Below are 22,402 nucleotides of genomic sequence, written 5' to 3'. Positions count from 1 at the left end.
TGCATTAGGAGCTCGGAGTCTTAACCACTGGTCCACCAGGGAAGCCCTATGCTTTTTCTTTTTGAAGGGAATTCATTAAATGATATAAAATGCTGTGCTATGAAAAGCAATTCTTCTACTATCTCCAAACTCCTGTCCATTGTCAGAAGCAATTTATGGATCCTTCCCCGTATTTTCCCTGTAGGTTTCCTTTAGTTATCTGTCATTCCTGGGATCCTGAAATAGGACATTGTTTGCAAACACTGGGTACCCACACACCCTGGATCTGTGTCTCTGTCTCCCATAAATACAGGGTCAGTCTCTGAGCTGTTAAGGAATAGTGTGGCTGATTCATTTAGATCAGTGATTCTTAACTCGGGAGTATGTGTGATTTTGTCACCCAGGGAACATTTAGTAATGTCTGGAAATACTTTTGGTTGTCACAACTGAGGGATGCTACTAACATATAGGGAGTAGAAACCAGGGATCCTGCTAAACATCCTACAACACAAGAAGACAGCTGCCCTACAACAAAGAATTATTTGGCTCCAAATCTCAGTAGTATCAAGGTTGAGAAACCTGATTTGAACAGACATGCAACCCACCACGTGAGATTCCTGGACTACCATTTAACAGTGCCTATGCCCAGAGTTCAGTGCCCTGGAGTCTCAGAAGATGGTGAGTTCGGCTGGAACAGGGAGCTCATCATGAAAACAGACCATGATGCTCAGCACCCAAGACCAGGAATGGGGAGGGTGGGGAGGGAGCTGAGCTTCTTCATGCAGGAAATGGAACTGACATGACAGGCTGAGATTGACATGTATGACTGTGACTGATGGAGGCCATCTCTGGCTAATCCTGTGGCAGCTCGTTGTGATCAACCATGACTGCAGGGCCCAGTCTAGTCTGCAACCCACTAAGAGATGAATTTTGACTGAGACAGATGGGCATGTCCAGCTGTCACTGAGGAATTGTGACAGGCAAGCTAAGGAGCAGCAGCAGAGAGACAAGAAGAGCCAGTCACCAGTCAGACCTTGGTTTGCATCCTAGCCTGAACTCTCTCTAGCTGTGCAACTGCTCTGAGCCTCAGTTTTCTCTTCTGCACATTGGGAATACTGAGTCTGCTTACTAGGGTTAGTGCAAGGATTAGAAATCATATACCCAAGGGGCCTGCCCTCTGGATTTTGTATTTCCTTAGGCAGCCCTCAGAATCACATAAGCCAATTCCTTGTAATAAAGCTCTTAAATACCTCCTGCTGGCTCTGCTTCTTTGATTGAACCCTGACTGATACAACCACCCAGCACAGGGCTAGGCTCCAAAATAGAAGTCACTAATTAATAAAGAATCACTGTCATTAATTAAATGCATAATATATGTGTTGAACTGGGTCTTTGTGCTGGATTCCAGAAAAAACAGCGGAGAACAAGACAGGTTCCCTGCCTCAAGGTGCATATACAGCCTGACTGAGATTTCATACTAGGCCTGCACTGCCAGAAGATATCGGGTGTTTATGGCTGGAAGGACCATTGTGGTGACCGCTGCTGTTAGGCTGGGTCTCTCTGGCCTGGGTTTATGAAGCTCTCCCTTACAGCTGAGTATGGTTGGAAGCTAAGACCAGGTGATAAAGGGCCAACTGTGACACTCACTCGGATTGAGATCGTCTGACCAGGACTATGACTGAGCCTCTTGACTGTGGCTACTGGATGACTAGGAGTCTACGAACCTCAGAGACCACGACTGATTGAAACCGAAAAGCCGTGGCTTGCGGATGTGTTTCTGGACCGGGATATAAAATGCATCGTTTGATGAAAGTTATTATCCACGGGCTCAAGAACTAAATCCATTAACTCAAGGTAGCAAAAGACTTTCGATGGGGCGGAACCTGCTGGCACGGGCCGTTTCTTCCGCGACCCAGGGACCCGCCCGGCCCCTTTCCCGTTGCTCCCGTCCGGCGCCAAAGAGGGAGAACTTCCGGTGCGCTTATGCTGTCCCTGGACCTCGGCTATTCACCAGTCGGTGAGTTCACCCTCCTGTCCTCTTTTAACTGTTTTGCTTTCGTTGTCTGTGTGGTCCGGCCATCTCTCTTTTCGGCTGGGGATCGCGGAGGTCCTGAACTGGGACACCGAGCTGGGACTGTGGCGTCCCGGTCTTGAGCCGGTGGTGGGACCCACCTGCCTCTTTCAGATAGGTTACTCTTACTTGCTCCCCGAGTAACCGTCAGATACGCCGTCGCCAGAACTTCCTGGGAGCACGTGCCAAACTTCTTTTTTCCTAACTTTAGAACTTACGGGCTCGGAGGCCTTTGCTCCGCCTGACGTGATTCTGATTTACTCTATCTTCGGTAAGGTCTTTTCCCCGAACCAAGTCTTTGTTTTTCATCTACAAAATGGATATCGTGCTTTTATTAAACAGATGTTTTGCAAGCGTCTAATATGTGCTAGAGGTACGAAAGACCCGCATCTCCTGGAGGTGACAGCCCTCTATTAATATTTGCAAACTTGGAGCTGTGATTAGTGAAATGGAAAGATAAAAGGCACTTTGAGAGCACATCACAGCAGATCTGACTTAGCCCCAGGTCAAGGAAGCGTTGCTGAGGAGGTTAATATTGAGCAGAGATCAGAAAAATGGTTTGAGACAGGAGGGAAGAGTTTTCTATCAGGGGAGCCTCTGTTTGAGGGTCTGAAAGAGGTCAGTGTGGCGACAACAGAGCTTGTGGAGGAAGCATGATATGAGACAAGCTGGAGGAGTTTCCACGGACCAGGCCATACAGGCCTTGTAGGTCGCAGGGGGAAGTTTCGTTTGCCAAGAGCCAGAGGATATTAAGTATGGGTGGTGACATGCTTAGACTGGCGGTTTGAGAAGGTCACTCCGGCTTTTGGATGGAGAACGGACTGGAGGGACAATCTGGCTGAGGGACATGGTAGCTTAGATTAAGGATGTGGTGGAGAGAAGTGGGTAGATGTGATTCTCTGCATCTCAAGGCATCTTCTTTGTGCCAGGTCATTTGCCAACTGTGGAAGATACAGTGAAGAGAATTACAATCAGCTGGAAATAGAAAGAAGTGGCATTATCAAAGAGGAGCACACAGATGCCACCGGGAAAATGGCTAATTGATGAGCAATTATTCTAAATGCAGTAGCTGTTCATTTAGCAAACATATTAAGTGCCTTTTGAACTCAAGATTGGTAAGATGATATAAATTATTTAGAGCAGTGGCTTTCAGACTTTTTGCACTGTGACCTACAGTAACGCATATATTTTACATGGTGACCAAGAGTCCATACAAACACACAAAGCTTCAGAAAACAGTACTTAGCTTTACTACTTAGGATGTGCTCTGGTTTTTTTTAATTTTGCCCTTTTATTAAAAAAAAAAACAAACAATGTTGGTTGAGATCCTCTAAGTTGATCTTTTGACCCATTATCAGGTTGTGACTTGCAGTTTGAAAAAAAATGCTGATTTAGAGTCATAATCATTCATGTGGGTTTTGGGTAAAGACAATAAAATATGTCCTTTCCATATTGGGAAAAGGGTTGGTCTTCCTTTCCTCATGGTATTGTTTTGTTTGTTTAAAATGAGTAACAGGAATTAAACAGGCAGCTGGTTCTTCTGTTTGTGAAGTTTTGTGGTCTTGTTGATATGTCTGGCTAGATTGGAAGTGCCTGGAGGGCAGTAACTGTCTTCTCCATGATTATTTCTGTTAGTGTCTGGCAAAAATCCTGCAGGCTCTCCAGGGTTATTTGTTGAATTGAATAGGTGGTGTCTTGGGACTAGAGAGTTAGATGTGTTCTGTTTAAATTAGTTCATGTTGGAACCATCCTTATAAATGCAGAGGCTGTGTCTGTTTACAGAAGTCTTATCAATGTGTCCTCATGGGTGGTTCAGAGGTAGATAAAAATAAATGTTCTAAGGTCTTTGTCTTCTAAATACTGATCCGAGGCCAGCCATGCCACCTGGATCCATTTGGGTGAGCAGTCCAGAGCTGCTACTGACTGTGGACCCTTTGGAAAGTTGTTTCACTCCCTGGACTTTAGATTTGTTTATTTATATATATATATATAAAATACATATTTTATATATATGTGTACATATGTAGGAGAAGAGGGTTGTGGTTGAAAAGCTCTCCACTGCCCAAATCTTTTGTGAATTTTAGATGCTAAGCACCCCGTTTCCACCTTCTGTCCATTTCTGGGTCTTCGCTGAGGCTTATGGGAAACTGGGTGGATGCTTCTCGAATCTTCTAGGTTTTAGACAGAATTATAGTTTAAGACAGTTTAGGCACAGTAATCCTTTAGAGTGGACCAGGCGTTCTCCGCCTTCATCCTCTGTTATAAGAAGGAGATCTGAAGATCTCAGATCTGAAGGAGATCTGAAGGAGCTTCGAAGTGCACCGTGGAAAGAACACTGGCCTGGAGGGCAGGGTACCCAAGTTCTAACTGGGTCCTTGTGTGATCTTGAACATGTCTCTTTTCTTTAACTGATGTCTTTCCAGCTGTGAAGTGAGTGTTCTTGCTCATTAAACTCAGAAACAAAAATCCTCTTCTCTTTGAGTATTGTTTTCTTTACCTGTGGTGAAAATTAAGGTAGAAAATTATGTCATTGGAAAAGATCCTGATGCTGGGAAAGATTGAAATCAGGAGGAGAAGGGGACAACAGAGGATGAGATGGTTAACTCATCACTGACTTGATAGACATGAGTTTGAGCAAGCTCCAGAGTTGGTGATGGACAGGGAAGCCTAGCATGCTGCAGTCCATGGGGTCACAGAGTCGGGCACAACTGAGCAACTGAACTGAATTATTTCAGGGATCTAATTCAGTATCTGGCACATAGAGAATGCTCAGCAAATGAATAATCCTTCTCAAGGTTCTGATTAACTCTGACTTCTTTCTTTTTCAGCAGAATAGAAAAGTTTTCTTTTTGATCACTCACCCCTGGCCCCATGGCTGCCATGCAGATGGATCCTGAGCTTGCCAGGCGCCTCTTCTTTGAAGGGGCCACCGTGGTCATCCTGAATATGCCCAAGGGGACAGAGTTTGGCATTGACTACAACTCCTGGGAAGTGGGGCCCAAGTTCCGGGGCGTGAAGATGATCCCGCCAGGCATCCACTTCCTCCACTACAGCTCTGTGGACAAGGCCAATCCCAGGGAGGTGGGCCCTCGCATGGGCTTCTTCCTTAACCTGCAGCAGCGGGGGCTAAAGGTCCTACGCTGGGATGCCGCCCGGGAAGAGGTCGACCTGTCCCCAGCCCCAGAGGCTGAGGTGGAAGCCATGAGGGCCAACCTCCAGGAGCTGGACCAGTTCCTGGGACCTTATCCCTACACCACGCTCAAGAAGTGGATCTCCCTCACCAACTTCATCAGCGAGGCCACCGTAGAGAAGCTGCAGCCTGAGAGTCGGCAGATCTGTGCCTTCTCAGAGGTGCTGCCCGTGCTCTCCATGAGGCACACCAAGGACCGGGTGGGGCAGAATCTCCCACGCTGCGGTGCCGAGTGCAAGAGCTACCAGGAGGGCCTGGCCCGGCTGCCTGAGATGAAGCCTAGGGCCGGCACCGAGATCCGCTTCTCCGAGCTGCCCACACAGATGTTCCCGGCAGGTGCCACGCCGGCTGAGATAACCAGGCACAGCATGGACCTGAGTTATGCCCTGGAGACTGTGCTCAGCAAGCAGTTCCCCTGCAGCCCCCAGGACGTGCTCGGTGAGGAGGAACACGGCTTTGAGAGTGGGCCAGGGGAGGGGTGTGTAGCCGAGCGGCTTGAGAATAGGGAGTCCCTTTTTGATTATTTAGTCTAGTGGTTCCTAAACCTGGCTAGGAGGGGGTCTTACCCTGAATGCTTGTTAAAGGAACAGATTCCCAGGGATTTCCCTAGTGGTCCAGTGGTTCAGAATCCGCCTTGCCATGCAGGGGACTTGAGTTCAGTCCCTGCTCGGGGTACTAAGATCCCACAGGTCGCAGAGCAGCTAAGCCCACATGCTGCAACTACTGACCCTGTGCACCACAACACAAAATCCTGCATGACACAACTGAGACCTGATGCAGCCAAATAAATAAACTGTATATATATATATATATTTTAAAGGTACAGATTCCCAGGCCTTACCCCTGGAGACTGATTCAAGAGATCTGGAGTAGGTTCCCAGCATTTTACCTGTCTGTCTGCCTGACAGACAAGTGCTGTAGGTGAACCTGATGCAAACAGTCCCGTGTCAGGGAACCCATAGTGTGGCCTCGCCTGCCCACCACTACATTTTACAGATTGAGGTCCATAGAGGGAAGGGATTTGACTGCTAAGTGATATAGTTGAAGTGAGACCGGAGCCCAGGGCTCCCGGTTCCCGGCCCATCCGTGTTCCTGGGAGCCTTCCACCTGCCCCATCGGTTTACTCTTGACTCTCAACCAGAACAGTGATTTTCTTTTCACTGTTACAGTCTTTATTGTTGTTTTCCCCCCTTATTACAAAAAATAACATATTTATCCTTAAAGGAAAACAAAAATGAAAGTCCAAATCCCACCACCTGGAAATAGCCATCTTTGTTCACTTTGTTGTACTTTTCTTTCTTTTTTTTTAACTAGAAACACAGAATGACATTATATAATGATAAAGCACCAGTCCACAAAGAAGACATAGCTATTCTAAATTTGTGTGCAGCAGACAACAGAATTGCAAAACATGTGAATGAAAACTTGATAGAATTGAAAGGTGAAATAGATGGACCCACAACAGTTTTAAGTCTTCAACACTAAACTCAAAAATTGATTGAACAATTAGATCGAAAATCAGCAAATATTTATAGAAATTCAACAATAGCATCAACGAATAGGATCTAATTGATATTTATAGAACATTCCACCCAACAACCTCAGTATATACGTTCATTTCAAATCCTTACAGAACATAAACAAGTATGACCATATTCTGGGTCTTAAAACAAACCTTGACAATTTAAAAGGAGTTAAATCATACAAAATGTTTTTAAGATACATACACATTTTTAAGGTACATATTTGTATGTATTTCTCAGTTTAATATGTTTCTGTTTCCTTTTAGTCTTTTTATTCAATTATACGTTTGTGTATATATGATATTTTTACAAAAACAGGATTACAGTATATTATCCTATAATCTGCTTTAATATAAATATTATTCCATGTCACTGAAATGGTCACTTCTCTTTAGTGGCTACTGAACTTCCATAGTTATTGGACCAGCCCCTGTTAATGAATCTTTTAAGATGTTCCTGGTTTCCTTATTGTAAGTGGAAGAGTCTCCTGGTGTGCCCTTCTGCATATTTTGGGGTTGAAATTGTTGGATCAGAGTGTGCGTGCTGCCAGGAGAAGGTCAGGCGTCTTTGCTGATGAGGTTGTGGCCCATCACCTTTTGGCATGGCATTTGACGTGGTGATTTAGCAAAGTCCTCTTCTGACTGGATAGTTGAAGAATGACTTCCTGTTTCAGTTTATATTTCTTTGATTACTAGTGACAGCAAACAGTTGTCACATCTTTAATAGCTATTAATATTTTTTCTTTTACAAGTCTAATATTTGCATATTTTTCTATTGGAAGATCAGTGAGAATTTTGAATATAGGGCCTTTTATATAATAGGCTCAGCTGATAAAAAGGGACAATTTAAGGGTGTGTATCTATTTTCATTTAATAAGTAACACTTGAAATCCTGGCTTCAAAATGAACAGAAATCCTGTTTTCTACCTCCTAAACATTTCAGTTCTTCAAAGTAATCTTGTGAAAAGGTCTGTTGGAAGGATCACTGTATCTTTATGACAGCTCTTTGAAATTATTTCTCATCTCAATTTAATTTTAGACTAAGCCAGAAATGTATAAATTTAAATGAATGCCCTAAATTCAGAGAAGCAGCTCGTATTTCCACAAACTAACCAGGTAAAGCCAACTGAAGAAGCAAATCATTAACCTCTGTCGTACAGAGGAAACGTGACTATATTTTGAAAATATTGATCAAATGTCTAAAACGTCTAGACCCCGTAGCTATCTGCTCAAATCAAACTTAGTTCCACAAGCCTGGGAACAGAGAACTAGTTTTTCCAGGGCTCCAGAAGTGACAGAAATTGGACACCATGTGTTTAAAGAGGTGTTTAGTGTTGAGTACATTTTTTTCTTAATTTTGGCCACACCCCACAGCATGTGGGACCTTACAGTTCCCTAATCAGGGATCAAACCTGCCCCTCCTGCTGTGGAAGGCAGAGTCTTAACCACTGGACCACCAGGGACGTCCCACATCTGTTCTTTTTATGGCCCACGTGTGGATATACCACAGAAGTCCCCCTTAAATTTGAAGCCAGAAAAAACATGTCTGATCAGCAACAGTGTATCTTGGCACCCAGAGACCCAGCTGCTCATCCAAGACAATGGCTTCTGGACCATCAGGTCTCTTTGCGACAGGGATCTGCTGGGAATGTGGGAATAATAACTGAGGTTTCTGGAGTGCTATTTTGCACCAAGCGTTACGCTGAATGCTTTATACATATTGGGCTGGCCCAAAAGTTCATTTGGGTTTTTCTATATGATGTTATGGAAACGCTGGAACGAATTTTGGGGCCAACGCAATACTGTATCGATTCACTTAATCTCTACTGCATCCCTCAAATAAGGAAACTGAAGCATAAACAGATTAAGTAGCTTGCCCAAGGTCACACAACTGGGAAGTGGTGGAGCTGAGACTTGAACCCAGGCAGTTTGGCTCCAGAGCCCATGCTCTTAGTCACAAGCTGCTCATAGCAAGCAAATCATAGAGCTCTATGATTAAACAAACAAAAAATTTGGCTGGCAGGCTCACCCTGGAACAAGTACTCATGAATTTTCCTGTTCTAGAAGGCCCTAGAACTATTCCCACCCAACAGAAATCTGTTCTATCTTTCTGTTGTTCAGTTGCTAAGCATTAGATGTGTGACCTTGGGCAAGTCTCTTGACCTCATCTGTACACTGAGGCAAATACCCCCTTCCCTGACCACCTTATGGAGTTGGGCTGAGGGTTCGGTAGTGTTACACAGCCTTTCCCTGCCCTGAAGCAGACCATCTGCATCAGACTCACCCGGGAAGCTTGTTAGAGCTACAGATGCCAAGGCTCCATCATCTGTCCTCAACCAGGATCTCTCGCAGTGAGGCTCGGGCAGCTTTATTTTTCCCAAGTTCTCCTAGTAATTCAGATGGGCAGCCAGTTTGAGGATCCACTTGGCATAATGTCCACAGACCCATTTTGTTAACTTGTTAAATGCTAGGTAAATACTCAGTGTGCCTCTTCTCTTGCAATCTGATCTTCAGATCAGATCAGTTGCTCGGTCATATCCAACTCTTTGCGACCCCATGAATCGCAGCACGCCAGGCCTCCCTGTCCATCACCAACTCCCGGAGTTCACTCAGACTCACGTCCATTGAGTCAGTGATGCCATCCAGCCATCTCATCCTCTGTCATCCCCTTCTCCTCCTTCCCCCAATCCCTCCCAGCATCAGAGTCTTCTCCAGTGAGTCAACTCTCTGCATGAGGTGGCCAAAGTACTGGAGTTTCAGCTTCAGCATCATTCCTTCCAAAGAAATCCCAGGGCCGATCTCCTTCAGAATGGACTGGTTGGATCTCCTTGCAGTCCAAGGGACTCTCAAGAGTCTTCTCCAACACCACAGTTCAAAAGCATCAATTCTTCGGCGCTCAGCCTTCTTCACAGTCCGACTCTCACATCCATACATGACCACAGGAAAAACCATAGCCTTGACTAGACGAACCTTTGTTGGCAAAGTAATGCCTCTGCTTTTCAATATGCTATCTAGGTTGGTCCAAAACCAGTTGGGTTTCTCATGGCTTGAGTTTATAGCAGTTCAGCAAACGTTTATTGAACAGCTGCTAGGTGCAAAACCCCATGCCAGGCTCTGGAGGAGTGACAAGGCTAGACAGCCGCTTCTGGCTGAGGTCCAGTGGCTCTGATGGCTTAGTAGAGTCAGCCAGCACCCCGCTCCCTCAGGTTCATCGCTCCTCTCTGCACCTTTCAGGTGAGCTCCAGTTTGCCTTCGTGTGCTTCCTGCTGGGGAATGTGTACGAGGCCTTCGAGCACTGGAAGCGGCTCCTGAACCTTCTGTGCCGGTCAGAAGAGGCCATGGTGAAGCACCACAGCCTCTACGTCAACCTCATCTCCATCCTGTACCACCAGCTCGGCGAGATCCCTGCCGACTTCTTTGTGGACATTGTCTCCCAAGACAACTTCCTCACCAGCACCTTACAGGTGAGTGGGCTTCTGGCTGACACCCAGGTGGATCAGAATGAAGGCCAAGGTGTGTGAAAGCACCCACAGAGGCTTACATTTCTGTCTCTTGCTGTTCTTTCCTTGGGGCTTCCCCAGGGACTCGGTGGTAAAGAATGTGCCTGCCAATGCAGGAGATGCAGGTTTGATCCCCACTTTGGGAAGACCCCCCAGAGAAGGAAATGGCAACCCACTCCAATATTCTTGCCTGAGAAATCCCATAGACAGAGGAGCCTGGTGGGCTGTAGTCCAAGGGGTCACAAAAGAGTCGGACACGACTTGGCGACTGAACAACAATGCTTTCCTGAGCCAAGCTTTCTTCATTTCAATTTCCTAATCATAGACTATTCCCTGGTTCTCTTTCTCCTACTCAATTGTAAGCTCCATAATGCCAGAGACCCTCTCTCTGTACCCTCTTCTCCCTGCCTCACCCCAACATGCCTAGCAGTGGGGCACTTGGAATTTGAATCAGCCCCACCCCTCGAGCAACTGTACTCAAAACAGTTTTTCTTTCTCCTGGCCTAGAACTGTGAGTTGCTGCAACCCAGTAGGACAGAGTTTGGAAGCTAGTTATTCCCAAGGAAACATCTGCAACTGCTTAGATCTCATTTAAGCACGAAAGTAACTTTGATTTCCTGTTCAAACAAAATGTGCCAATTTCTGCAGAGATTCTCTGATAGAAAAAAGTGAAATTTGCTTTTAACTCAGCAATTAAATTTTCATTATGAGTGGTAATTAGGGAAGAAGCTTCAAACAACTTAAAATCTTCATCCTGTGCTATTTCCTCCCTTTGCAAACAGATTAGCTCCCTTTATGTTCTTGGGACAGCCTGTGTCACTCACGTTTTGTAACTTTCTCAAGTGTAGAAGAGGCAGAGCTGCAGGCTGTCAGTTTCCATACTTTCTGTTCCAGGACTGCTTTCTTCTCCCTGTGTGGGAGACCCCCATAGGCCTACCCCTTGAAAGGGGGCCGGTCACTCATCTCCCACTCCCACGCATGGTAAGGGGAGGAATGAACAGTCATGAAATGCCTATTGACATTTAATGGGCACAATGCTTCTCTGTCTATGTGGGTTCCCTCATTTGATCTCTCTGGAGCACCATAAGGCAGGGAGGATTATTCCCATTTTACAGATGAGAACACTGAGACTTACAAAGGTTAAATCATTCACATAAGGTCACACAACTGGTAAGTGGCAGAGTCAGGATTTGTACCCAGGCCTGAGTCTTGATTTCAGGCCTGTGCTTATGCCCCTGCGTACTGAATACAGTGTCTCTCCCTCTGGAAAGAGTCTTGATTGACATTAGTGGCGACACCATCAGGGGCCTGTTTCTCAGACGTAAAGAACACTTTTCTAAAACCAAAATGCTGTCGGAAGAGTCCCTGTGATCAAGCAGCTGCGATAAAACTCTGGATGTTGAAGGACATGTGCAGACGAGGGATGAGTCAGGCAAGCTGATGGTTTGAGCCTGGCATATTCCACTTCATACAAGTTATAAAACTGCCCTTTTATTGGTTTTTGATGTAACAGAGAAATTAAATCCCTTTATTCTTCCTCTGCAGGGGAAATCCGCTCCACAGTTACTGGGTTGTGGGTTGCAGAGCAGTAGGAGGCCTCAGCCTGCTAACCTGCCTCTGGCGGTGGCTGTGGCCCGCGGGAATACACACTGCCCTTGCAATGTGCATTAATGCTGTCGCGCAAACACAGGAGAGCCACACTATGTCACTGGCTGTCCCAGCCATTGTCAGCGCAACCAACAGCTGAGCTCTAATTGCTGAGGCTTTGTTGCCAGCGATGATTTATGAAGCAGAAAGGGCCCAGCTGGATTGCTCAATATCCAGGTGGGGTGTGCAAAGCTGATGGTTAGAGGCATTCTGTCTTTGGAGTTTTCACCAAGAAAATTCAGTGTCATTATTTGGAAAAATCCAGGACACGTGCCTTTTAAAAAATAAATCAGCATCTGTTTTTGCGCATCCTTTCTTTATGTACAACATTCTTCTGAAAGTGTTGAGGGACACATACGTGAGTTACCCTCTTTCTTGGAGGTACAGAACACTTTTCTGAAGCCCGCATACTGTTGGAAGAGTCCCTGTTATCAGGTAGCTGACGTATAACTCTGGAAGTTGAAGGACTTGTGCGGTGGCTTCACTTCATTGATTTAGCAGGTATTTGCTGAGCACCTGCTGTATACAAGGCTCTGATCTAGGATTGGAAATATAGCTATGAGCAAGACATAGTCCCTTGGAGTTTATGTTTTGGTGGGAAAGTAAACAAATGAATTAACCAAATGACTCCATATAGCATTAAGTGTTTTAGAAGGCAGTACCATTTCCCTAACCCAGGCCTTTTGGTCTCATCTGAATTGCATCAGACTTTACAAGCTTCCGTGTTTATCCCTATTAATCCGTCTGTCTCGCACTCTGCCACCAAAAGGCACCTGTGAGCCTGGCTCTCTGTGGTCCTTACTGCCTGCAAACCTAGGTCACGAGGTCCATGCTGATCCTGCTGCTAACCTGTTCTCCGGCGTCTCCTTTCTTCCCTTTTCCCCATCAACCGCAGCGGCAGTGGTCTCCCTGCAAGTCGCCAGACCTGCCATGTTGTCTCATGCTTCCCTTTTATTTTCTTAACTGTAAAAAATACATAACGTGAGATTTACCCTCATAATAATTTTTTAAGTGTGCAGTTGTTGTTGTTCAGTCACTAAGTCGTGTCTGACTCTTTGCAACCCCATGGACTGCTCTGTCCTCTGCTGTGTCCTGGAGTTTGCTCAAAGTCATATCCATTGAGTTGGAGATGCTGTCTAACCATGTCATCCCCTGCTGCCCACTTCTCCTTTTGCCTTCAGTCTTTCCCAGCATCAGGGTCTTTTCTAGTAATTCAGCTCGTCACACCAGGTGGCCAAAGTATTGGAGCTTCAGCTTCAGTATCAGTCCTGCCAGTGAATATTCAGGGTTGATTCCCTTTAGGATTGACTGGTTGGATCTCCTTGCAGTCCAAGGATACAGTACAGTATTGCTAACTATGAATAGAGTGGATCTCTAGAACTTTCTCATCTAATACAACTAAAACTTTATACCCATATTTCACGTCTTCTTAACTGAACCTTGCTTTTCTCCCTGCCTGCTGTGTACTCCTCATCCCACAAGGTGCCCACTAGGCATCGCTCTCTGTGGTGCCATCTCTGATCTCTCCCTCCTTTCCATACTATTAGCCTGCTTTGTACTTGTCACTGTTACACGGCACAGGCTGTGTGTGCTGAAATGTATGTATTGTCTGACTTCCCCACTAAGCCATGGGCTTTTTCCAGAAGCCTACTTTTTGTCCATCTGGTTATCTTCAACACCTAGTTGAGGTTTAGCACTTATCTTACTTTGTGTTACTGGGTGTTTTTAGATGGACACAGCGCATAATTCCTGTGACAGTGTAAATAGATGACCGTGCTACAATACTGTAAACAGTGAAGTCCGATCAAAGAGTATTAGGAGCACCAGAGAGGGTTGGTTGGTTGGTTCATTCACACGGGTTGAGATTTAAGAGATGGAGGGTCAAGAATGGCTTTTTTGTAAAGGGGGGCATTTGGCCATGAGCTTGAAGGATGACACAGATTTCAACGGGCAAAATGTGGAAAAGATATTACAAAAGTTTGTTTCGCTTTTTCCATGGTGAGTTACACTGATGCCATCTTGGCACTGAGATCCAGTCCCCCCACACACAGGCACTCACCTCCGGGTGTTTGTGAGGGAATGAATCAGCCCATAAAAGCCTTCCTCAGCAGTCGCCTGCTCTCCCCACAGGTCGCCAAGTGGAAGCAGCTTTCCTACTTCAGAGTTTAAACGGCTGCTGCCCACAGGGAGGGACTGGTGTCTGTGAGTGAGCACTTAGCCACATTAGCTTGGGTAAAATCAACCATGTAATGCCCTCTGCCATTAGAGGCCCCTTTGAATAGATGCCACTGGGATTTTTACAAATCCCGTGGATTTAGCATGAATAAAAATTATTTGTTTTACAAAAATAGATACAGTTTTTTGTTTTACTTAAAGCAACTTGAGTCATCATGATTTGTTTAAAGCCAATGAAAGGATAATCTGATTTAATAGTATGTTATAAAGTGAGTTATGTACAAAATAAGAATTCTTATTGCTGATTGCGTAGCATTTAGGCATATAGTCATGTAACCTTTTTTTTTTTTTTTTTAAATACTTTTAGTCACAGTAGGCCAAATAGGCTTTCCAGCTTCATTTCTTGCCAGTATTCTAAATACTGTCCATCTTTAACTCTCAAGGGAGAACACTAGCTCTGACAATGTCTATAGCACAGGCACACCTTGGAGATATGGGTTCGGTTCCAGGCTACCACAATAAAGCAAATATTGCCCACAGTGAGTCACATGAATTTTTTGGTTTCCCAGTGTATATGAAAGTCATACACTGGGACTTCCCTGGTGGTGCAGTGGCTAAGACTCCATGCTCCCAACACAGGGGGGTCAGGTTCGATCCCTGGTTGGGGAACTAGATCCCACGTGCTGCAGCTGAGGCTTCACATGTTGCAGCTGAAGATCCTGTGTGCCATGACTAAGTCCCAGTGCAGCCAAGTAAAGAAATTTATTTTTTAAAAGTCATATACTGTCATATACTATAGTCTATTAAGTGTTTAATAGCATTATGTCCCAAAACAACCTTAATGAAGAAATACTTTATTCCCCAAAAAATGCTAACCAGCATCTGAGCCCTCAGATCAGATCAGATCAGATCAGTGGCTCAGTAGTGTCCGACTCTTTGCAACCCCATGAATCGCAGCACACCCGGCCTCCCTGTCCATCACCAACTCCCGGAGTTCACTCAGGCTCATGTCCATCGAGTCAGTGATCTGAGCCCTCAGAGAACTGTAATCTTTTTGGTGGTGAAAGGTTTGAAATATTTTGAGAATTGCAAGAATGTAACATAGACACAAAGTGACCAAATGCTGTTAGAAAAATGGCACCAATAGACTTGCTTCATGTAGGGTTACCACAGACCTTCAATTTGTAAAAACATGCAGTGCCGTGAAATGCAGTAAAACAGCGTATACCTGTGTTTTATCATCACACCAGCCATGATGAACTCCACCCACCTGCTCCTACACCTCCTGCTGTCAGCTGTCACCTCTGCACATTTCCTGTACATATTGTGTTTAGCCCTCACAACAGTTTAAGAAGTTAAGCATATAATCCCATTTTATTGATTTCCTTACTGATGAGGAAACAAATAATTTTGCCCAGGATTGCCAGAGCTGGTAGATGACAAGGCTGAACTTTAATTCTGAATCTCCCATATGTGATTAGTGCCCCAGATAAAACATCCTAAGTTCTTTAAATTGACCTTAGAAAGCATGATTGCTGCTGCTTTTTGTCTTCTTGATAATCACTGTGAAGTGATAGTCTTGCTTTTAACACCACTTTCTTCTGCAAGTGAAAATAAAATGTCCTACCTCTGGCTAGTTTCATTCTAAGTTGAATAATCATCTGGGAGTTTAAAAAATTAGAAAATTGCATCTTTTTGGTCTAGCCAAAAAATAGGATAAGAAGTGACTCAGCTATCTACCGTGGCATTTGGAATTTCTCAGGGTGACCTGACTGAACTCAATTTATTTAACTTGGGTTTAAAAGAAAGCTTTCACTTTTCTGACTAAAATAATTTACAATTTTACAATATATAGACTTAATGATAGATGTATTAATACCTTTTTTTTTACATTTGAAGAAAAATCCCCAATGGGTTTGCTTTTAGTTTTAGATAAATACAGATGTTTGTAAAATGTTTTTTAAAAATATCCAGGGTTAATATTCCCATATTAAGGTGATTCATTTCTCAGTGATTTTAAAAAGTTTACTGTTTCACAGTAACCAGATCATTACTAAATTTACATAAGAAGGCATACAATTGATCTAAAAATAGGAGAATCAAAGTAAATTGTCTAAACATCTGTCTCAATGTGAAACTCTAAATATCTCCTCTTCTGAATGGTGAATTTTGTAAACTCTTGGGACAAAAATAGATCAGTGGGTCCAGGGCTAGGGACGGGGAGGATTTGATCCCTAAGGGGCAGCGTGAGGGAATATTTTTGGAGTGATGGAACTGTTCAATATCCTGATAGTGATGGGATGTGGGCCTTTAAACTCATAGAACTCGGTACCAAAAGAAAAAGCTATAAACAGATACTTATCTGTCTTGATTATGTCATATACTGGTTGCCTGGGTATATTGTTGTTTGTTGTTTAGTCGCTCAGTCGTGTCTGACTCTGTGACCTCATGGCCTGTAGCTTGCCTGGCTCCTCTGTCCATGGGATTTTCCAGGCAAGAAGACTGGAGTGGGTTGCCATTTTCTTCTCCAGGGGATCTTCATGACCCAGGGATCAAACCTGGGTCTTTTGAGCATCTCCTGCATTGCAGGCAGATTCTTTTACCACTGTGCCACTGGGGAAGTCAGTGTATGGATGTATACATTCATCAAAATGAATCAAACATTTTAAGTGGATGAATTTAATTGTAAGTAAATTATGCCTCAATAAAGTTGGTTTGTTAAAAGAGTGAACCTGGACTGTGCCCTGGGTCTTGGAGGCCCACAGAAGGCACAGTTCCAGAAGAACCTGGTCTCCAGGCCCCTTGGCTCCCCACAGGCACTGCTAAAATATCAAGGATGGATTAGTCTGTGTCAAGACAAAAAGAAGGTCTTGGTAGGGAAGAAGGATTTCAGTTTCCCTACTTGGACTGCATCTTGCTTGACATGTATCACTTGCTCAGCATTTATCACCATCCTCATCTGTACAATGGGAATAGTAATTTCCTGTCCTCCTACCTCCAGGTTTGTAGCAAGGATTAGACTGAAAGATTCTTCAAAAAGGACATAGCACTTTTTAAATCTGAAGCCTTATTTTTCAGACTGAAGGCTTCTGTTGTACCTGCCTAGAGTTGATGTTGCCCCGCTGGTGATGGGGAGTGTGAACGATGAGTCTGAGCCCAGCCTGTTTCAGTCCCTTGCTGTTGGCTGTTGCTGAATGCGGGGTGATCCCTCCATCTCATTCATATCCATTCAGGGAGCATCCTGTGGGCTCTAACTCTGTGCCAGGCCCTGGGCAATCTGCCATGTGGGTCACATGGATAATTAGGGAGTGACCTCTACTCTGAAGGGGCATAGATCACAGATGCAAGCAGAGAGGGAGAAATGCCATAAGGGAAGCTCAGGCGTGGTACTGGGGGAGCAGAGGTTGGAGCAGTTCCTTTCAGCTTGGGCTTTTATAAGAGTCCTGTCACAAGGAGATGGCCTGTGAACCAGTGGCATTCAGGGGCCTTGTAAATAAGCCACCTCCTCCCCAGGATGAGTCCCTTACTCTGTCCAGCACCATCACATAATTATTGAGCAATCATTTGGTGCAGGCACTGTGCCAAAGGAACCCAGAAATGGATTTTCATAGAACCTATGGTTGTCTTTCGTTCATTAAACATATCATGGATCCTTTTTATATGTCAGACTTCATACCAGGGGAGCGGGATGCAGGTATGTAAAGGAGTCAGCGCTTTGGAGTTGCTCCTCATCTCTTGGGAGAGCTCAGTAGTAAATGGATTAGCACTGACCGAGAGTGAGACTGTGTCCCACGTAACCCTGGGCACCAGGGGAGCGCAGAAGAGCACCTGGTCCATCCGTGGTCTGGGAAGACATCCCAAAGGGGTGGCGTCTGAGCTGAGCTTGGGTCACTAGTAGAAAACAGTAGGTGCAGGAGGAGAAAGCAGGGGTGGAAGGGGGCTATAAGCAGAGGGAATCGCCTGTGTGCGCAGAAACACAGAAGAGACGATGGAGCATCTTTGGGTTGCTGCTCGAGGCAGCTGGAGAGGAAGGACTGTGAAGCGAGTAGCACAGTGTACCATGTAAGGAGTGGAGGCTTTTGCTAATTGAGCCATCAGGACCCCTGGAGACAGACCCATGAGGGTGCAGGGCCTCCAGCGCTAAGGCCGTTTGCAACAAAGCTTCTCTGCTTCCCGAACCAGGCCCCTCCCCGAGTTCAGCGCTCCAGAGCAAGCTCCATTAGCCGCCCGCAGACAGGCCGCCGGCTTCCCCACTGCCCGCTGGCCACCGAGCTCGCACAGCCCCTCTAATTAGTTATTGATCCCGTGTTTTGTTGTGGCTGTGCTTCCTGCTCCTGTGTTTAGTCGATTCTCAAGTAATGAAACCAAATTCTGTAACCCCCCCACCTTCTGCCTCTGTACCCCCTCCCCTGTCACTTCTGTCCCTGCTCCCACCCGAACAAAGTGGCTGCAAACAAAGACTACAAACGTGAGCCTCACGCCACCTGCCAACGGGAAGGCAGTGGAGAGGCAGGCGGGAGGGGGTTGTCTCTAGAAGCGGCTGCAGAGTCCACCTGTTACCTTTGTCAGGTCAAGACCCCTGGAGCCCATATTCCTTCCATGGTGGTCTACGGCCACTGGGGCACGAGGGTGACGTGGATCAAATTGCTGCTGTCACCCTGCTGCCGCTTGTCTAGGGTGGTCTTGCAGGGAGCCAGTGAGTAGTCTGGGAAAACTACTTCCTTTCTGGTAATTTTGACTCAGGCATTTAACTCCCCTTAGCTTCCGTTTCCATAATAGAGTTGGACACAACTGAGCGACTTCACTTTCACTTTTCACTTTCATGCATTGGAGAAGGAAGTGGCGACCCACTCCACTGTTCTTGCCTGAAGAATCCCAGGGACAGCGGAGCCTGGTGAGCTGCTGTCTGTGGGGTTGCAGAGTCAGACATGACTGAAGCGACTTAGCAGCAGCAGCAGCAGCAGCAGTGTGTCTTCCCAGGGCCTTGTGAGGATCTATTGGGCTACTCTGTGAAACTTCTTTGAAAATAGTAAAATAGTGTGAGGAGGAGAAATGAGTTTGCTATCATTCTTAGAAGGAATTGAGATCCAGGACAGTCTGAAATGGAGTTTCAGATGTAGAGAAAATTACTGTTGTTTGCCCCTGCCCGCGTTTCCGCTAGTCATAAAGAATCCACCTGCCAATGCAGGAGACGTAAGAGATTCGGGTTCGATCCCTGGATCGGGAAGATCCCCTGGAGGCGGGCACGGCAGCCCACTCCAGTATGCTTGCCACACCCATTTGGGTTGCTGTTGTGAACAAAAAGAAACAGAAAATAAAAGATGTTAGAGATGTTGGATTGCTGATGGAAATGTAAGAATGGCACAGCCACTGTGGAAAACAGTATGGTGGTTCCTCAAAGCATTGAATAGAATCACCTTATAATCCCACAGTCCATTCTGGGTATATACCCCCAAAGAATCAAAAGCAAGGCTTCTGTAAGAGATATTTTTAGATTCATGTTCATAGCAGTATTATTTATAATAGCCAAAACATAGAAACAACCCAAATGGCCGTTGATAGATGAACGGAAAACAAAGTGTGGTATATACATACAATGGAATATCATTCAGCCTTAAAAAGAAGGAAATTTCTAGTGCATGCTATATGAGTGAGCCTTGAGGACATTATGCTAAGAGAAAGAAGCCAGGCACAAAAGGACAGATATTGTATGATTCCACTTATATAAGGTACCTGTTGGGGATTTTTTGTTGTTTTTTAGTCGCTAAATCATGTCCTACCCTTTTGCAGCCCCTTGGGCTATAGCCCACCAGGCTCCTCTGTCCATGGATTTCCCAGGCAAGAATACTGGAGTGGGCTGCCATTTCCTTCTCCAGGGAATTTTCCCAACCCAGAGATAGAACCCACATCTTGTGCATTGGCAGTTGGGTTCTTTTACCACTGAACCACCAGGGAAGCCCCATGAGGTACCTGGAGTAGTCAGATTCATAGAGATTGAAAGTAGAATGATAGTTACCGGGGGCTGGAGGAGGGGGGATGAGGAGTTAGTGGGTATAAAGCTTCAGTTGGGGAAGATGAAAAAGTTCCAGAGATGGTTGCATAATAATGTAAATATACTTAATGCCACTGAACTGTACTCTTAAAATCGTAAATGGTATATATATTTAGTGTATGTATTTAGTACAGTGTTTTAAATGATAATTTTTTAATGGTTAAAATGGTATATTTTGTGTTATGCATATATTGCCACAATTTAAAAAAAATCAAAGACCGCTTTTAAGGAGACTACATACCTCACATTGTATGCAGTGCGTACCCACACCTGGAGTCCATTTAGACTAGAGCAGCAGTTCACCCTCAGCGGGTTAGGGCCTGGGGCTTTTTACGGGACCTAGGGGCTATAAGCCCCCCACACCTTTCTTAGCACCAGCTGGTGTCGCTGCTGCCTGTTTTTCTAAGTTCCTGCCCAGGTGCCCAGTAGATCTCACCAGAGGGCAGGGCCGGGTGATGGCCCTGCTGGCCTTATTCTCAGTGGGGCATCTCTGCCCAAGACAGTAATTTTCCATTCCAGTCCTGCCCCAGCTTCTCATCTGGGCTTGGACCTTCTTTCTTGGTTTGGGGGAGAGCACAGCAGGTGTCCTGAGTCTGTGCCAGCAGCAGCTGATCCTCCCGCCCCAGAGAGCCGAACACCCGGAGGAAATTTCCACCGCTTTCTCAGCCCCTGCGTGTTCTCAGGAGTGACTTCTCCTCTGTTCTCTGTAGGTTTTCTTCTCCTCTGCCCGCAGCGTTGCTGTGGATGCCACTCTGAGGCAGAAAGCCGAAAGGTTCCAAGCTCACCTGACGAAGAAGTTCCGGTGGGACTTCGAGGCGGAGCCTGAGGACTGCGCCCCAGTGGTGGTGGAGCTCCCCGACGGTGTGGGGACGGGCTAAGTGGGAGAGCTCTCGGCCAGGGGAGGCCCCTTCCCCACGGCTGCAGTCCTGGCTTCTCTATTCACCCATGCAGCTGGGACCTGCTGGGGCAGGAACCCTGCTAGGTTCTGAAAGATGGAGCCAGAATCCCCTCCTTCACCAATAATCAAGTCCCTTCAGTGCCAGAGAGGCTGCTCCCCATCTAGCAGGCACCTTGTGGGTTTCCTGTCAGCCAGGTTGTGGTGCTAACCCAACTGAATTCCACACGGGCTCTTGGGAGAGACCTGCCTCAGCAGCAGTCTACTTCCTTCCAGAAGAGAAGCTGTTGAGCCACAAGCCCGAGATTGCTTATTCCATAGAGTGGTTTCAGGAAACCCTGGACTGCCCAGGAGTCTGAGATGTCAGTTGTTGACTTTTTAAAAGTTAAACATGGGGTAATAGGGAAATGAGCCAGAATTCCTGCCTGCCTCTTGTGGATGGGAACACATCACAGAAAACATGGGCCTGTGACCTCTCTGGAGCCCCAGGTTGAGGAGGGCGAAATAAGACAATGGGTTAAATCTGGCGAGTGGTCAGCTCTTGCAGTCTCTGAAGTTCCTTGCTCCTGTCCAGAGGTCCCAGTGGATAACCTTCAAGATGGTTGTGGCCCCTGAACTCAGAGGCCTCACTAGTGCCACTCACCTCCCACCTGTTCCACTCTGAGGCCTCAGACCCAGAAGTGGCCCTTGGCAGCCCTCCCAGATGGCCCTGTTCCTCACCAGAGTCACCACGACTGTTTCTGATGACCTGGAGATTCAGCAACAAAGAGAACGGTTCTTGCTCTGGACAGGCTTCATTGGCCTCCTGGAAATTCTGCATCTTTATCCAGAGCTCCAGAGACGACCTTGTCAGCCTGGGTCCCCCTGTCCTGCTGTGGAGACCACAGGAGTGAATGATGGTTCCTGTTTCCTGGGTGTCCTGAGGGGCTCACCCATCACGCACCCAGGCCCTGGCACCCTGGCCTCACACTGCTGTACCTTGATGAGGGTCCCTGTCCCACTGCCTCCCAAGGCTGCGGCTCACACCAGGTTTCTGAGTGAGAATCCCCACTGGTTAAGACTTTTAGTTCCACTTGTTTCCTTGGAATTGTTTTTCCAAGAGCATAATGTACATTAAAGTCTTGGAGTTGAGACCAGATCCCTTTGTGTGAGTCTCTTGCGGATGCACAGGGCCCCACGCAGTCAGACACTGTCCTGAGCCACACATGTCCTACCCCCCAGGTGCCAGAAGACCCTGCCCACCTCTGCAGGCTCTGAGGAGGCAGGCGGCCAGCGACGTCGCCTGTCACCATGGGGCCTGCGGGATGAGCACACCAGAAGGAGGGATCGAGGCCCTGTATCTATCTAGTAACTAGCAGATTCACCTTGTGT

General features: G+C 46.1%; 1 protein-coding gene across 3 annotated transcripts; it reads left to right on the top strand.

The window, feature by feature from the left end:
• Positions 1–1,900: 1,900 nt before the first annotated feature.
• AAR2 (AAR2 splicing factor homolog) lies at positions 1,901–22,169 on the top strand. Of its 3 annotated transcripts, none has more exons than XM_027558637.1 (4): positions 1,901–1,996; positions 4,882–5,678; positions 9,997–10,226; positions 20,847–22,169. In XM_027558637.1, exons 2-4 carry the CDS (start codon positions 4,922–4,924, stop codon positions 21,012–21,014), a joined length of 1,155 nt encoding a protein of 384 aa, XP_027414438.1. In that variant the 5' UTR covers positions 1,901–1,996; positions 4,882–4,921; the 3' UTR covers positions 21,015–22,169. The 3 variants fall into 3 exon arrangements, with proteins under 3 accessions (XP_027414438.1, XP_027414437.1, XP_027414439.1); XM_027558636.1 differs by having other exon boundaries at positions 1,909–1,996; positions 4,879–5,678; XM_027558638.1 differs by having other exon boundaries at positions 1,988–2,321.
• The last annotated feature ends 233 nt before the right edge of the window (positions 22,170–22,402 follow it).

Source organism: Bos indicus x Bos taurus, chromosome 13 (assembly GCF_003369695.1).
Source record: "Bos indicus x Bos taurus breed Angus x Brahman F1 hybrid chromosome 13, Bos_hybrid_MaternalHap_v2.0, whole genome shotgun sequence".
Classification (NCBI taxonomy): domain Eukaryota; kingdom Metazoa; phylum Chordata; class Mammalia; order Artiodactyla; family Bovidae; genus Bos; species Bos indicus x Bos taurus.
This window is presented reverse-complemented; position numbering and strand designations above follow the sequence as displayed.

What these genes read in the sequence shown, in the direction of transcription:
- AAR2 (XM_027558637.1), top strand. Translation starts at nt 4,922, where the DNA reads ATGGCTGCCATGCAGATGGATCCTGAGCTTGCCAGGCGCCTCTTCTTT. An exon ending in CAGCCCCCAGGACGTGCTCG is followed by an intron (nt 5,679 to 9,996) that starts GTGAGGAGGAAC and finishes TGCACCTTTCAG; the next exon opens with GTGAGCTCCAGTTTGCCTTC. An exon ending in TCCTCACCAGCACCTTACAG is followed by an intron (nt 10,227 to 20,846) that starts GTGAGTGGGCTT and finishes TGTTCTCTGTAG; the next exon opens with GTTTTCTTCTCCTCTGCCCG.